This window comes from Thamnophis elegans, chromosome 3 (genome assembly GCF_009769535.1).
Source record: "Thamnophis elegans isolate rThaEle1 chromosome 3, rThaEle1.pri, whole genome shotgun sequence".
Classification (NCBI taxonomy): domain Eukaryota; kingdom Metazoa; phylum Chordata; class Lepidosauria; order Squamata; family Colubridae; genus Thamnophis; species Thamnophis elegans.
Genome location: NC_045543.1, coordinates 30913102 through 30928001, shown reverse-complemented (window position 1 = coordinate 30928001; position 14900 = coordinate 30913102). Strand labels below are relative to the sequence as shown.

The following is a 14900-nucleotide window of genomic DNA, read 5'->3' as shown; positions in this document are numbered from 1 at the left end:
ATCATTGCGATGATGAAGAGAAGAGGTGAAAGTGAATCACCCTGGAAAATTCCTCGCTTGATATTAACCATTCCATAGATCTCATTCCCTACTGCCAACTCAGTTCTCCATTGTTTCATCGCCTTTTCAGTAAAGGATGTAATATTTTTGCTAATGCCAGTTGTTTCTAAGCATTTTATGATCCAACTATGTGGCAGTGAGTCAAATGCCTTTTTGTAATCAATCCAGACCATATTCAAGTTTGTTTTTCTGTTCTTACAATTTTCTAATATCATTTTATCAATTAGAAGCTGATCTTTTGTGCCCCTGCTCCTTCTTTTGTTGCCTTTTTGCTCTACTGGCAAGATGTTGTTTGTTTCCAAATAATCCATCATGTTATCTGCAATAATGCCTGTGAGTAGTTTGAAGGTTGTTGGGAAGCATGTTATTGGTCTGTAGTTTTCAGGTGTTGTTCCTTTAGTTGCATCTTTCTGAATCAAGTATGTTTTTCCAGTTGTCAACCATTCATCAATGTGACCATTTTGTAAAATTTCATTCAGTTGCCTGGCCAATATTTCATGTAAACTGGTCAGATATTTGAGCCAGAAACCATGTAATTGGTCCTTTCCAGGTGATGTCCAATTCTTTACCTTTTTAACTCGATTTTTGACCATCTCAGTTGTTATTTCTAATACTTGCATTTGTTTGTTGCCAATGCTTTTCTCAAAGTCATGTATCCACTTTGCTTCCTTGTTGTAGTCCTTTGCATTTTCCCACAATTCTTTCCAGAATTCAACTGTGGCCTGTTTTTCTGGTTTTTCACTTTTGGTGTCACCATTTACATTAAGACTTTGATAAAAACGCCGTTGGTCTGATCGAAATTGCTGATTTTGTTTATTTTGGATGATTCGTGCCTCATATCTTTCAATTTTTCTAGCTGTTGCTGTTATCAGCTGTTTTACAATCTCTACAGCTTCATTGATGTTTCTTGTATCCAATCTATATCTCCTGATTAGCCGATCTATGATTTTGTTGTTTTTAAGCTGTTGCTCATTCATGTTCTTTAAGTTACTAGCATCTGCCCTTAATTTTTTTATTTTTTGTTCTAAACGGATTTTCCACTTTGGCTTTGATGCTTTTTCTGTTGTGTGACTAGGTACTTTAATTTTAATGCCTAGTTCATTAGTGACTATTACAGCTGCGCTGTACATTAACTGGTTTGTTTCCAAGATGGATCCCGGTTCAATTGTTGAAAACACTGCATTAACCATTTTCATGATAGGGGCCAAAATTTTCTTAGGCACAGTTTTTAGTGATGGTAAACGTTACCTTTCCTCATTAAGCAGAAAATGCTCCATGATCTTATCCTTCAATTCTTTTTGTTTTTGAGTTAGTTCATCAGTTGGTTCAGTGATAACTGGTTCTAGTGGTGGTGATGTTATTTCCTCCCCGAGAGCTTCTTCTGGGAGTTCTACTATAATGTCTTTAGTTGTGTCTTGAATATCAGTTATTTCCGCTTGTGATATTGTTTTTTGGGTTCTGCAATTTGCCTGAATTTCCTCATGTTCAACTTCACTAAATACTTTATTCCGTATAATAAATCGCCTTTGATCTGCTAGTCGTTGTTCACTAACATTTGAATGTGGATATTGTTGTTTCCATAATTCATACATTCTCTTTAAATAGCCTCTTTTTTCTGGCTCTGAGTTGTAGTAACAGGCCATTATGGCACGGTTTTCATCTGCACTATATTTTTGTCGTTTTGTTGGCTGGTCCACTTGTAGCCCACTTGTCGACGGATGTCCAGGGACCCCAACATCCGCCGCGGCCCTTGTTAACCCGCGCGACGACCGATGCGGTATGGAATTCTTATTTGTTTTTTTCACCATATTGTATGGGTTGGCAGGTTTTTTTTTACGGGACCAGATGCCAACCTGACCCCAACCTTCCTCCTTTCTCATCCGGGCTTGGGACCGGCAACGGCGGAGTTATTATTATTATTATTATTATTATTATTATTATTATTATTAGCTATAATACAATAATCTCCTAGAGACTATTGATGCCCACCTTTACTTATAGTTGCCATTTTATTTAGAAATGGAAGACTGGTGGCAGGGACAGTGAATATCTTCTGAAAATATATTTATGGAATGCTATTGTATATATTGAGTACTATTAGACTTTGACCAGAAAGATTTATATTCACATTGTATGATTTAGGATATACGGTATTTTAGAATACATTTAGATTCAACAGTGAAGCTTAATCAGGTATAATCTCTATGAAGAACAGAAACTTATCTATATGGATCTTCCTGGATTTTGGAGGTAGGGAGGATTGGGAAGGAATAGCTCCAGAAAGAAATGGTGCAATTGTTGGAATGCCCCAGTTTCTGGTCATATTCATCTTCTACCATTAAAACATGGAACTGATAGGTATATGTACTCAGAGAAAATAGGTGAAGGAATAATTTTGTCTTTTTTTAGATGCATATTTTAGGGCAGACTGCAAGTATGAAAAGCAATCCAGACTCACCAGATAATACTCCACCACCAACACCAACCCTGCCATCAATGGGCCCGCAGTACCTTGGGAAAATTCAGTCTGGGACTATGGGGAATGGCAGTACTGGACAAGATTCCTCCAAAGTCAAACAGCGAAAGAAGAAGAAAGTAAGTTAAAATTAACAATGGAGACAATCAAATATTTCAGCTCCTCCAAATGTGTATCCTGTTCTCCGGAATAGCTTATCTGTACAGTCTGCAGGTATTTCAGTATGCTTAAGTGTCAGGTGTCATCCAGTGGTGGGCTGCCAATTTTTTCACTACTGGTTTGGGCGCACTCCAGTGTGCGCTCGTGCACATGCATGACACTTCTATGTATGCGCAAAAGGATCCTGGCAGGTGGGCAGAGCTTCCCGCTGCCGCTACTACCAGTTCCGCTGAACCAGGAGCAACCCACCACTGGTGACATCTAATAAATATTGAAGAGGTTTGCAGACCATCTAATCAGAGACTCAGTATGATGCTTGAGAGTAACTGTTAAGGTTCAGTCTGAATCATAAGACCTAACGGAAAGCTCCTTCTGAAGATGACATGCTTATCAGGTACTCCCTGCCTTCAATTTCTGCCTTCTTTACGGAGGCACTGATCGGTATAGCTAGGACATCAGTTTCCCCTCTGAAGCATGGATCCAGGAAGGTACACATTCCTGTTTCATTGAACTGTAATAATTTCTGTCTTTCTGGGTGACTGTTTTAAGATATAAGTTGCCTTGGGAATCTAATCTGAATATAAAGGTGGAATAAGAATCAAATAAAGAAAAACTATCAAACTAAAACATAGATAGAGTAGGATTATGTGAAGCTAATCACAGTGGAATGTTTAATATGTATGATTCTCCTTTTCCTCCTTATCATGCTTATCTTTTAATGTTTGCCTTCTTTCTGTTGCTAACCATTTTTAAGCATTTGATTAAAAACGAATCAATCAATTAGTCCCCGGCACGTTTCACTTTTGTGCTGTCAAATGGAAATTGGAACGGAATGCATATGGAAATCTAAGTTGCTTTGGAAGTTATGATTTCTTTATATGAGATCTGAGAGCCATTTTAGGTGATCTTGTGACTGTGCTCCGATGAGATCAATTTCCTTATTGTGCTACAGTTTTGGAATAATTTTCCCATGAAGATTCATTTTCGCTAGAATATATTTTTTCCAAATCCATTAAAAAACTTCTAGTCATTCAAATTTATCCATTCATGTATTACCTTGTTATTATTTTAAATCTCAGTTTAGACATTTTACATTCAAATGTAAAATTAGTCTAAATTGAGATTTAAAATAATAACAAAATAATAGATGAAGGGATGAATAAAATAAATAAGATTTAAAAATGAAATAAGTTTTGGTTTGTTAGAAATGATTTATCAAAATTTCTAGCTTGAGAAAAATCTTGTAGAAAATGAAATACAGGTGGTCCTTGACTTAAGATCAAAATTGAACCCAGAGTTTATGTTGCTAGGCGAGACAGTTAAGTTAATTTTTCCCCATTGTACAACCTTTATTGCAACAATTGCTAAGTAAATCATTGCAGTTGTTAACTTACTAATACAGTTTTTAAGTGAATCTCTCTTCCCATTTGACTTTGCTTGTCAGAAGGTCACAAAAGATGAATGCATGACCCTGGAGTCATGCAACCATCATAAATAAAAGTTAGTTGCCAAGTGAATTTTGATCGCTTGACCTTTTAAATGTGAAAAACAGTCACAAGTCACTTTTTCCATTGCTGTGTGAATGGTCATGAACAAACTGTTGTAAATTGAGGATTATCTGTACTGTATAAATGCCAGAATCATAGATAAGTAATCTCTGTCTGATAATAAATATTGCTCAACAAAGCTTCTTCTAGAAAATGTTAGTAGTCTTTGAGCAGAATAAATGTATGTTAGCTTGGCACCATAGGTATATAATGTGATATTATAGATGCAAACATAAACATACACACATGCACACATTTATGTGGGGACACTACAGGAATTTGTAAGCACAAATTGAGATCTCATTTAAGATCTCATTTAGCTAGGAATCCCTATCACTATCAGAAAAGATAGATTTTCTCATCACACATTGGGCATTTTAGTAATCATTGAAAGTATTACAAATCCACTTTACACACTGAATCACATAATATGAGTATAAAGTGGCAAATCTAAACACTGGTATCACTTGAATTACTAAGAAAGCTTCACAAGTACACTTTTCACAAAATTGCATATAGGAGAAATAAAAGACTAGCTTTTAGGGAAACCAGAAGAATTTTGCTAGAGTTAATCATACCAAACAATGAATGTTTCTACTTTCTTGTCCTAAAGAAAAAAAACTGGCTTTTAGTATCAGAAGTGGTCAATCTAGTGAATCCCATCCTAAGCCCCAGTTGATGCACAAAGGTTCCTCTTAAGTTCCCTATGGAATTATGGCTTCAATGTTGCTTGCTTCCAAAATAGCCCCTTCGCAAAGGAAAATGCTATTTTTCTTCCTGTTCTTCATCTATAAGTAAACTTTATATTCTAGGATACATTTCCTTTTTGCTCTGTTTATGGAAGTTTAGTTTTATTTTAATGTGAATGGTGTGACAATGATTGTCTCTTCAAATGAAATAAACAAATTCTAGAAAGGTCAATTTTCTTAATTAATTCACAGTGTGTGCTTGTTATGTGTTTTCGACTTAATAACAATGAATGAGCTATATTGTTGTTGATATTGTTGCTGCAGAGTACTGCAGCTTGTGGTGCAGAAGCCCAAAGTGATGCCATCCAGCCTGCCCACATCAGAGAGGCCATTCGACGCTACGGCCACAAGATTGGACCCCTTTCCCCTTACACAGTATGTAATAACAAAGATTTAAGAAGCTATATTTATAATCTTAGAGAAGTTTGATTTTCAAGTGGTCAAATGAAGAAGCCTTGGAATTGTTGAGTGCAATTTGTGGCAACTCTAGTTTTCTTTAAAAATGGAATAATTCTTTGGGGGAATGAAACAATATTTTTCTTTTGTAGGGCAAAGGAAGATAATTTTGTTTTAAATAATTTTAATGATGAAATATTTTTATTTGGAGTACTCCTAGTGTCAACTTTAAACAGTTTAAATATTCTAAAATTAGTGGATTGATCAATTGTCTAACAAAGATTTATTCCTTGTCATACATTTAAAGGTTCTTAATGACTTAGACTTCATAAACCATTTACAGGATTGTAATGTACTTGAAGAAGCATCTTTACAGATGTAATTGAAAAAGTATCTTAGTTCCACATAAGTATAAAATTGTATTTAAAATTATCTATTTCTTTTTAAATATTCAAAGCATTTCCATTTAATAAGGATAAGGCTCTAAGAATGGTGTCAGAAGAATGCCCCAAAAATGTTTCCCTGGTGTTTATCAGTATTACAGTCTCTTACCAATCTGTTCCGATTCTGATACTATTATTAACTCATCTTTATAATTTTACTCATCTTGTATGAGTTGAAGCTAGCTAGTCACTTTCTTTCAGCCCAACCCATTCATAGGGTTGTTGTGGGGAAAATAAGAGGAGGAAGGGGTATTAAGTATAGTCACCTCATTGAGTTGTTTAGAAAAAAAAAATAAAGAGGAATATAATATTAAATAAATAAACAGTGAAAATGAAAGCATCATTTATATCTTGTAACAGTGTTACTTTGTGAATCAATCTGCGGCTCCTGGAGGAAAGATGGGATATAAATATAATAAATAAATGTCAAATAATGGTATGTAATAGTTCCTATTTAAGGAAAAAATATTTGCCTCTAGGCTAGGCTAGTGGCTGACCCAAAGGCCAAGGGGTAATGGGGGGTAAATGGGTACCTCTACTAGTCCAACATCATAACCACTATACTACACTGGCTCTCAGTCATATTGAGGAGAAATACTTTACTGACAGTAATGTGAATCACAGTTTTTAAAATACTCTATACAACCCTATTAGGAAATAATAAATGTGGCTATTTAGGAAGAAGGTATTATTAAATAATCTTAATTCTTTTATGAGCAGCAGGAAGGTAGCAGCAGCACCTAACTACCGTGTTTCCCTGAAAATATGACATGTCCTTAAAATAATGCCACATTTTTCAGGTGGAAAAAAATGTAAGCCCTCCCCCGAAAATAAGCCCCCTGGACAACCCCTCCCCCCTCTGGCCAGGCAGAGCGTTACTCACCAATCTAGTGGTATCCTGCCAAGCCGCGGGAACGGGGTGGAGGTGAGCAAAGGCTTGCATTGCTTGGTGCCTTTGGGATACCACTAGGTTGGTGAGTGGCGCTGTGCCCAGCTGGAGAGGGAGGTTGCTGGGCTGCTGCTCTCTTGCGAGCGGGCTCCCGAAGAGCCGGGCACATCCTCAGAGTTGAATGGCTGTGTTGCACTGTTGCAGCAGTATAACACAGCAGCCATGAGGTGACCACACTCATGAGCATCACCTGGCAATCCCCCTTTCCAGCCGGGCACAGCGCCATTCATTGACCTAGGGTATTGCCAAGCCACGTGAGCACCTCATTCATTGAACTAGGGTATTGCCAAGCCACGTGAGCGCCTGTTCGTTGCCCTCCTGCTCCCGTGGCTTCGTGCCTACGAAATGCTCCTAGGTCAGTGAATGGGGCTCTGCATGGCTGGAGAGATGGGTTGCATGAGCTGCTTTTCCGCTCCCTGCTCACGCACCTCCCAGCCTCACAATGCCCTTGCCTAACTCTCCCTGCAGAGCCTGGGCACCTCCGCTGTTGCCCGCCACCACTGCTGCCACCGCCCCAGCATGACTTTTTCTGCGGCTTCCAAACCACGGAGGTAGGATGCCGAGGCTTCTAGAAGTTGCCACTCTGGGAATAGAGCAGTCAGCCCACAACCATAAAGCGTACTCCCAGAGCGGCAACTGCGGGAAGACTCGGCATCCTACCTCCGTGGTTTGGAAGTTGCAGAAAAAGCCATGCTGGGGAGGCGGCAGTGGCGGGCAGCGGAGGTGCCCGGCTCTGCAGGGAGATTTAGGCAAGGAATTCAGAGATATTTGTTTAAAATATAATCATAGTGTTGCAATAGGGAATTTACCCCAAATGTTGGGTTCTTTTACATTTGAACTAGTGTCAAGAGATTAGTGTTTCCACTGCCTCTGTCCGAGTTTGTGATTTGTGTTTCATGCCTGTATTAGGGCTTTGGCAGTTAATAATTTGTTATCTATAATGCAAATGGAAAATTGATGCAGAAGAATTAGCTTTTAAATTTTACTGTGTTTGCCAATCAAGGAAGCTAATACAGCAAAATTAAATCATTAAAAGTAATGCAATTAACATCATTTCAGTGCATACATAATTACAGATTAGGTGTCTATGTTTCTTCCCTTTGCTGACACTCTATAGCAGGGGTATCAAACTAACATCGTCATGTGACATATTGGAACTTTTCCCCCCTTTGCTAAACCGGGGGTGGACGTGGCCAGCACATGATGCATCCGGCCTGCGGGCCTTGAGTTTGACTTCCCTGCTCTATAGTGTATCTTCACATAGTATACAACTATGTCATTTGTAGATACAGTTGCTTCTTTTTTCCATATATGTTGCTAATTTAAGATTAATTTACCTGTGCTGACAATATAAAAGGTCAAAACATAATATTGCTTTATGCTGAAACATTAAAATATGAGAATCAATGAGTTTCTTTGAGGTTATGAAGCTGTTATTGCATTAAGTCAACAGGTGTCTTTAACAAAATAAAAAAATAAATTGGCATTCTCAACTGGAAATAATTTGACGCTATGCGAGGAAAATTATTTTAAAAGAAATATGTAGGTTTCTCCATTTGCCAAATACTTTCTTTATTGACCATTTGCCCTAGTTTGAATTTCAGATCTGTCCAATTCAAGAGGTAAAACAAAATAGGAAAACTAAAGGCTGCTGTGCATAATAAACCTCACTATGTTGTTCCTGTGATAACTATTTTTGAGCAGAACTAATCATGCTCATCAGATTATTTACTCAATTGGCCTTTATCTCAAGTTGCAAAATAGCTCGTTATAGGTGGTATGTCAGGACACACAAAAGACGTTTGCCATATGCAGGTGCAAGCAATTTAAAGGACATCACTATCATCTTGTCTGTATAATGCTATATGAATTTCACAATAAATGTTTGTTTGGAAATGTTTATTTCACTTGTATGCCGCCCTATTCCCGAGGGACTCAGGGCGGCTAACAAACCAAAATAAGGGGGGGAATACAAACAACAAACAAGACAAAAACAAGTTAAAAGATAAACAACAGTCACAACAAATTTGAGTGAGGCTGGGAACTCATCAGCCCCAGGCCTGCCAAAATAGCCAGGTCTTAATAGCTTTGTGGAAAGCCTGAAGGGTGGTAAGGGTCCGGATCTTCACGGGGAGATTGTTCCAAAAAAGAGTAGTTGGGTTTTTCAAAAATAACAATCCCCAAATATTGTTGATTCTTTTGAATTTAATATTCTGTCTTTCCAAGAATTCACTTCCATTATTATTTGAAACAAAATATTGCTGAAAAAGCTATTTGTCTGCCAATATGGGTGTGTTACAGATGTAGCCAGTTTTGATTTGGTACTGAAACCAATTGCTTGAAAATGGTGTTTAAATTGGGTAAACAATTCAAAAAGGCCAAAGTATATCTATGGGAATTCGTTCATTGGCTAGAGTTTGGAGAAAATATATTGTCACCAACAGCATTTCTAATTAGCTCAATATCAAATATCTCTTAGTTAGTAGGCGACAGAATATCTGTATACTAGTTATAATTTCCTATAAATGACATTTTTAGATTTCTCAAAGGAAGTACTACAGAGAAGGAAAATAACCAGACAAATAATTAGATTATATATCATGTTTGTTTAGCTTATCTAAGGCCATTCTTTGGAGGTTTCTACATATTCATGCATATTTTACAATTATATATAGCAGAGTTGAGTTGAGTTGCTATCTATGCCTTTTTAGCATAGATTTGATAATGTAACATTTCATTATGTACATTGCACTGCAGTAATAGCATATAATAATATGACTTATATGTAATATTACTTGTGCAGTCATTATAATTGCTAATAACAATTGTTTAATTATTTTGATAACATAAACTGTAAAATTTTCTAGTTTCCACTGTTATATGTTGTTTGAGTTCAGTGTACCTACTCCTAATACAGGAGTAGTTGATCTAGTCCCACATACAAAAACCAACTAGATGCATTTAAAAAACTCAAAAAAGCGAATGAAGTAAAATCTATTGCTATTACTTGGTATAAAATCGGAATTGTCACAGAATGTTTTAAAACTGTTTCACTGATTTGTATCTCAGTGTCTGGATATGGTAACTGCTTTGAATGTCTCCTTAAAATACATACCTAGTATTTCTTCTCTTAAAAATATTATGCTTTCATAAGACATTATAAACAAGGCATATAAATAAATATAGAGCAAAGTATAGAAATGAATAAGAATGTAATTAGTGCAAAACCATGAATAGAAATGCCTTGATACTGTTCTTGATGTATTCCAAATTTTGCTATTTAATTTTAGAATGCAAATTGCTGTGGTAAAAATATTTTAATGCCCCCTTGATGCCACATTATTTTCCAAATTAAATATTTCCACTTTAACTTTGAAAAAAAATCTGACTGCCTCACGAATATTGAGGAATATACGAAAAACAAATTGTTTTCCTTCTTTTATCTCTTTTAGTGTGTTAACATTGGAAGTTCATCCTCTCCAGCTACTGTCATTTACTCTAGCTTTGGCTATTTTTTTTCTTAAATAGTTTTCTCCCACCCAAACTGTTGACTTTGCTTGCTTTTGGGGTTGGCAGTTTTCTCTGCTGGCTGGATGCCATTTCCTACTGCAATTGCTTCTGGGCCTCAAAAAAACATTTATTTTATAGCCATAAAATGTATATGTGAAAGTATACAGAATGCATGCAAAATGCTTACTAGGGGACTAAAAAAGTGCCAGGGTCATCTTCTTGCTTTTCCTTTATCTGAACACACTTACATTTCTTTTGAACTGTTCGGTTTAAATAAATTATCCTGTTAATATTAGCTGTTATATTAACAGCTGTTGATAGCAAGGATATGATTATGCAACTAATAAAGTTGTTCAGCCTTCCCCAAGTTTCATTTTGATGATTCCTACAAGTTATAATGGTAAAAGTCCATACTGAAACATGTCAATGAGTGTCACATTTTTAAAATTCCTTAAAAAAAAGTTGTACTGCAAAATCCCTTCTTTGCTCCCCACAAAATAAAAGAGGCAACTTGTCCATTGCTCCTCTGATCATCAGGCCCTGTTAGAAATTTTTTTTCCTGTCCCTCACCTGAAAGACTGAAAGCCTATTTTCCAATATGAGTTGATTCTCTTCTTCCCACACTATGGGAAGATTCTGCAACTGAGGTTCAGAAATCTCAGCATAATTTCTGTCATGATTGGAAATGAACTCTGAAAAGTATTATTGATTAAAATACATTTTTTAAAAAGTACTTATGTCATAATACACCTTTACTCCAGTGTAATAAAATAGAAGAGGAATAATTTTTATCAAATATATATATATATAATAAAAAACACAGTGTAATGTAATAGTCTTTGCCTCATTTAAAGGTGTATTAATATTAAACTGCACAAAAATGTTGAGGCTCTTTTCATACTTTGATATGCTAGGCTGTCTTTCTTAACAACTTACACTTATCTAGTCTCCTCAAAACCTTGTTTCTGTCTATATAATTTGTATAATAATTATTTTTTCACATACATAGAATGTGGGAGATGTATGTGTGTAAAAGTCTTAAAGAAACACTATTGTCCTTAAGGGCAAACATCAGTAAGATACAGCATGTGTTGTCAGTTGAGCTGCATCAAAATTAAGTGCTTTATAAAAGACCCAAAGATATTATTTTTGCTACTCAAACATGGCTGTATTGAAGTTTATTTAGTCAGGGCTGAATTTCAGCATATTGTTTTCTTGTGTGTCACATTTTATATTTTGGAAAAAAAATGACTAGTTCCGTAAAAGCGGTAGGAAACCAGGTCTCAGTATGGAGCCCTTGTTTTCCTCTCCCTTCACCCGAGGTTCCTCCCTTCAAATTTATGAAAGAAAACATTTCTTTCTGTGAAAGGTTTTTGTACACCAGCATCTGGAAGTGTTTATTTCAGTGGAGTGTAATCTATCTGTGGATTTAGTTAGCACCAGACCCCCTTTTGTGTATTCCTGACTTAAAATTTTTATAAATGATCTTGTTGAATTTGTGCCAGGGTGCACATGGTTTGGCTGATTGCTGCATATATCCTTTACCTGCCAGTCACCTTTGATTTATATTCCTTCCCTCTGCTTTGGCCTTCCAAAACTGGTGCCATTGAACTGTCCCCTAAATCATCTTATTGGATAAATTACTCCAAGATGAGATGGTACATTTTTTGCTGCCTGTGGATAAAGACACATTCCTACTGTTGGTCCTCACTAAGTCAGTGCTGAACCACTTACACGGGAGCTTATGGGATGAGAAAAATCAACTTCTCTGCTTGTTTCCTCTTTCAAATGCATCATTGAATACAAAAGTATGTCAAAAATGACCAGTTGAAAAATAGCTTAAGATACTCCTTTGAAATTTACTGGTAAAAAACCCTCTTTTTGAAAGGAATTCAAGACTTCTAAAATAAGTTTTAGAAGCTCCTCATATTTTAAAACAAGCATTATTGAAAGTAATGTTTGCAGAGTGCAGTTGAGTTTAATACTCAACTGGGGAATAATTTGAAAATAGATTTAATTATATACATTATGCACACAATAACGATGGTTTTTGAATAAAAGCAATAAAATCATTCTAAAACAACTAAGCATTTTGATGAATTACCCAGGGATGCAGATCTGTACATCAATATGGAAGCTTTTATTGCTTTGACAATAATTTTAAAAGTTCAATATTTTTAATAGTCGATTGAGTCGCTTTCAAAAGATTGACAAAGAGTTTATAGCTTAAAAATATTCTGATACAATAAAATTAACGTTTCTGTGCACTAAATATGGAGGTTTGTGCATGTATAGAGCGTTGTTCCAGAAAATGTTATCCTGTGACTTTTGGCAGTCCCCAGTCCCAAGGATCATAACTTCAGTCTTTCATTGAGCTATTTTTCGTTTGCTACAGTTGCAGCCCTATTAGTAACGTTCTCTGTTTTTCTTTGGGAATGTTTTAGTTGGTCTTTATTGTTGATTTTCTGTTATTTTCTTCTGCTTTTCAGTTTATCATTTCATCTGGCCAAGGCAGAAAAATGATTTTTTTTTTTTTGCTCCTGTTGTTGTTAGTTAAGTTACCTGGACCTTAGTTAGCTGGTCAAATAGAAATAGAACTAAGAAATGTACCTTTCTATGAACTATGTTCCTTATGGAAGAGCATGTGTATTGATTCTACCTAGATAACTATTATGTGATGGCTGCTTCTGATCATTGCCCAAGGTACACTTATAAGCTCCCCAAAATACCACCAGTATTTAACTGAGTTGCCTTTTTAACCAAACTGACTCTTGTATGCCCCAGTGTTGTTTATATGCCTGTACAGGCAAAGTGGGAACCCCAGAAGCAGCTTTGTATAGTGCTGATACTACAGGGTCTGTTCTCTCCAGAGTCACAAGCTCAGCCCTTCGACTAGAAATGGCCTTTTGAGATGAATAAGCTCCTACTACCTCAGGCTGTTTTAAGCATGCTTATTTCTATGAAAATCTAAGAGTTAAAAAAAACCCCTCCACATTATACTCGATATTCCTAGAAAGTAGAAGGGAGAGAAATAAGCAGTAGTCTGCCCCAAGTCTCATATGAAAACTGTATTATTTATAATGAGGAAGGAGCTCAGTAAATATTGATGCTTTCTTTTTGCTATCCTGTCCTGTGCCAAAAAACCACCTAGAGAATGCAGATTCTCAGATCTACGTTACAACATCAAGTTCAGGCATATTACTAGAGATGAGTTTATTCCTGTTTATTTTTTTAATAATAATGTCTTTATTAGCTTTCAATATCATACATTTAATACAAACTAACATTTGTGGATATTTTGCAGGAAGATATTTTCATTTTGCTCATGTATTCATTTATACATAAGCAAACAGGAAAAACCAAAGCAGTGTTTATAAATTAGTATCATCATCATCTAAAAAAACATTATCCTATCCCAACAGTAATATCATTTAAATTATGCTGCCACTGAAAAGTTCTTCTAACTTCTTCAACAATCAGACAAAGGAAACATTTTAAATGTTCTTTTAAAAGGTTAAATGGCCAATTTCTTAGAAGACAAGCAGTCAGGCAACTAAGAAACTTAGAGGAACCATTAACAATTGGCCTGAAGGAAAAGAAAGTTAAAAGCTCTATATAAAACTGTATATAAAAAACTGAAAACACTTATTGATAGTGATTGAGAACAATCTGTCAATGAAGTTATATTTACATGATTATTTGTTTATTACAAGCATAACACATTAAGCAACCTTTTTTAATTACAAGACTTTAAATATTTAATGTTATATAATAATAAAATAATTTTTAAATTAGGTTAATTTGGAAAATATTTCATTATTTATCAATTGTTTACTTATGTGTTAAACTATTCATGTATGAAATTGTGTCCATTAAATATTTTTTAGGAAGTCTTGATCTACTTACATTGACTTTACCATTAATTGGGTGTGAACAGCTCATTTCCAGCATTAGGAGTGATAGAAAGCTTCTTGAGTTTTAGTGAGGAACAGAACATCTGAAAATACAGTTGTCCTGGAACATTTGAGACAGGTGAGCTTTGTGTGTTTGGATGAAATTGTCATCTCTTCATGGTAATTTACCCAAGAAACCAAAATTATGTTTACTGACATTGCCTTTATTGTAAGTTACAGTAACAAAAATTTCCTTCCCTCATATTCTAGAGAACAAGGACAAGTCCCTCCTGAGACACATGCTCTACATCCATTTCTTCTATGGGTTGAGATAACTCTTGTCTGATTATTGTCCTAGCTATGCATTTTTCTCTGGGGTTATTTTCACAACCCATTTCTGAAATGCATTACATCATACATATATTTTTTTAAAAATATTTAAACATATTCTGCTATTAAAATTATTTAAAAGAAGCTATATTTGTTAGTCATTATTTCCAAAGCAAAAAGAGAGAGAACAGAAATAATATTACAGATAGTGTTTGGTTGATAAACACAGTTATTATTTTGGTCGCTAAGTGAGTCATCGCATAACCAAACCTGAAACTTAAATTTGGTTAAGAATGCATGAAAAGTTGACATTTTGGAATAATAATTTTTATTTGAAAGTTGTGAATGATTTGTAACTTTCTTGAGCAGAAATGTATTGGTATTCTAC

At 35.5% G+C, this 14900-nt stretch overlaps 1 protein-coding gene across 3 annotated transcripts in view; it reads left to right on the top strand.

Moving 5' to 3' along the window:
• SUPT3H (SPT3 homolog, SAGA and STAGA complex component) overlaps positions 1-14900 on the top strand; it is a 242300-nt gene that overhangs the window by 186980 nt on the left and 40420 nt on the right. For 2 of the 3 annotated variants that reach the window (XM_032213304.1, XM_032213305.1), the window contains 2 exons: positions 2470-2655; positions 5256-5366. In XM_032213304.1, the coding sequence (XP_032069195.1) occupies positions 2470-2655; positions 5256-5366 (297 nt within the window). Of the gene's footprint in view, positions 1-2469; positions 2656-5255; positions 5367-14176; positions 14322-14900 lie in introns of all 3 variants that reach the window. The other variant, XR_004254980.1, reaches the window with a different exon arrangement.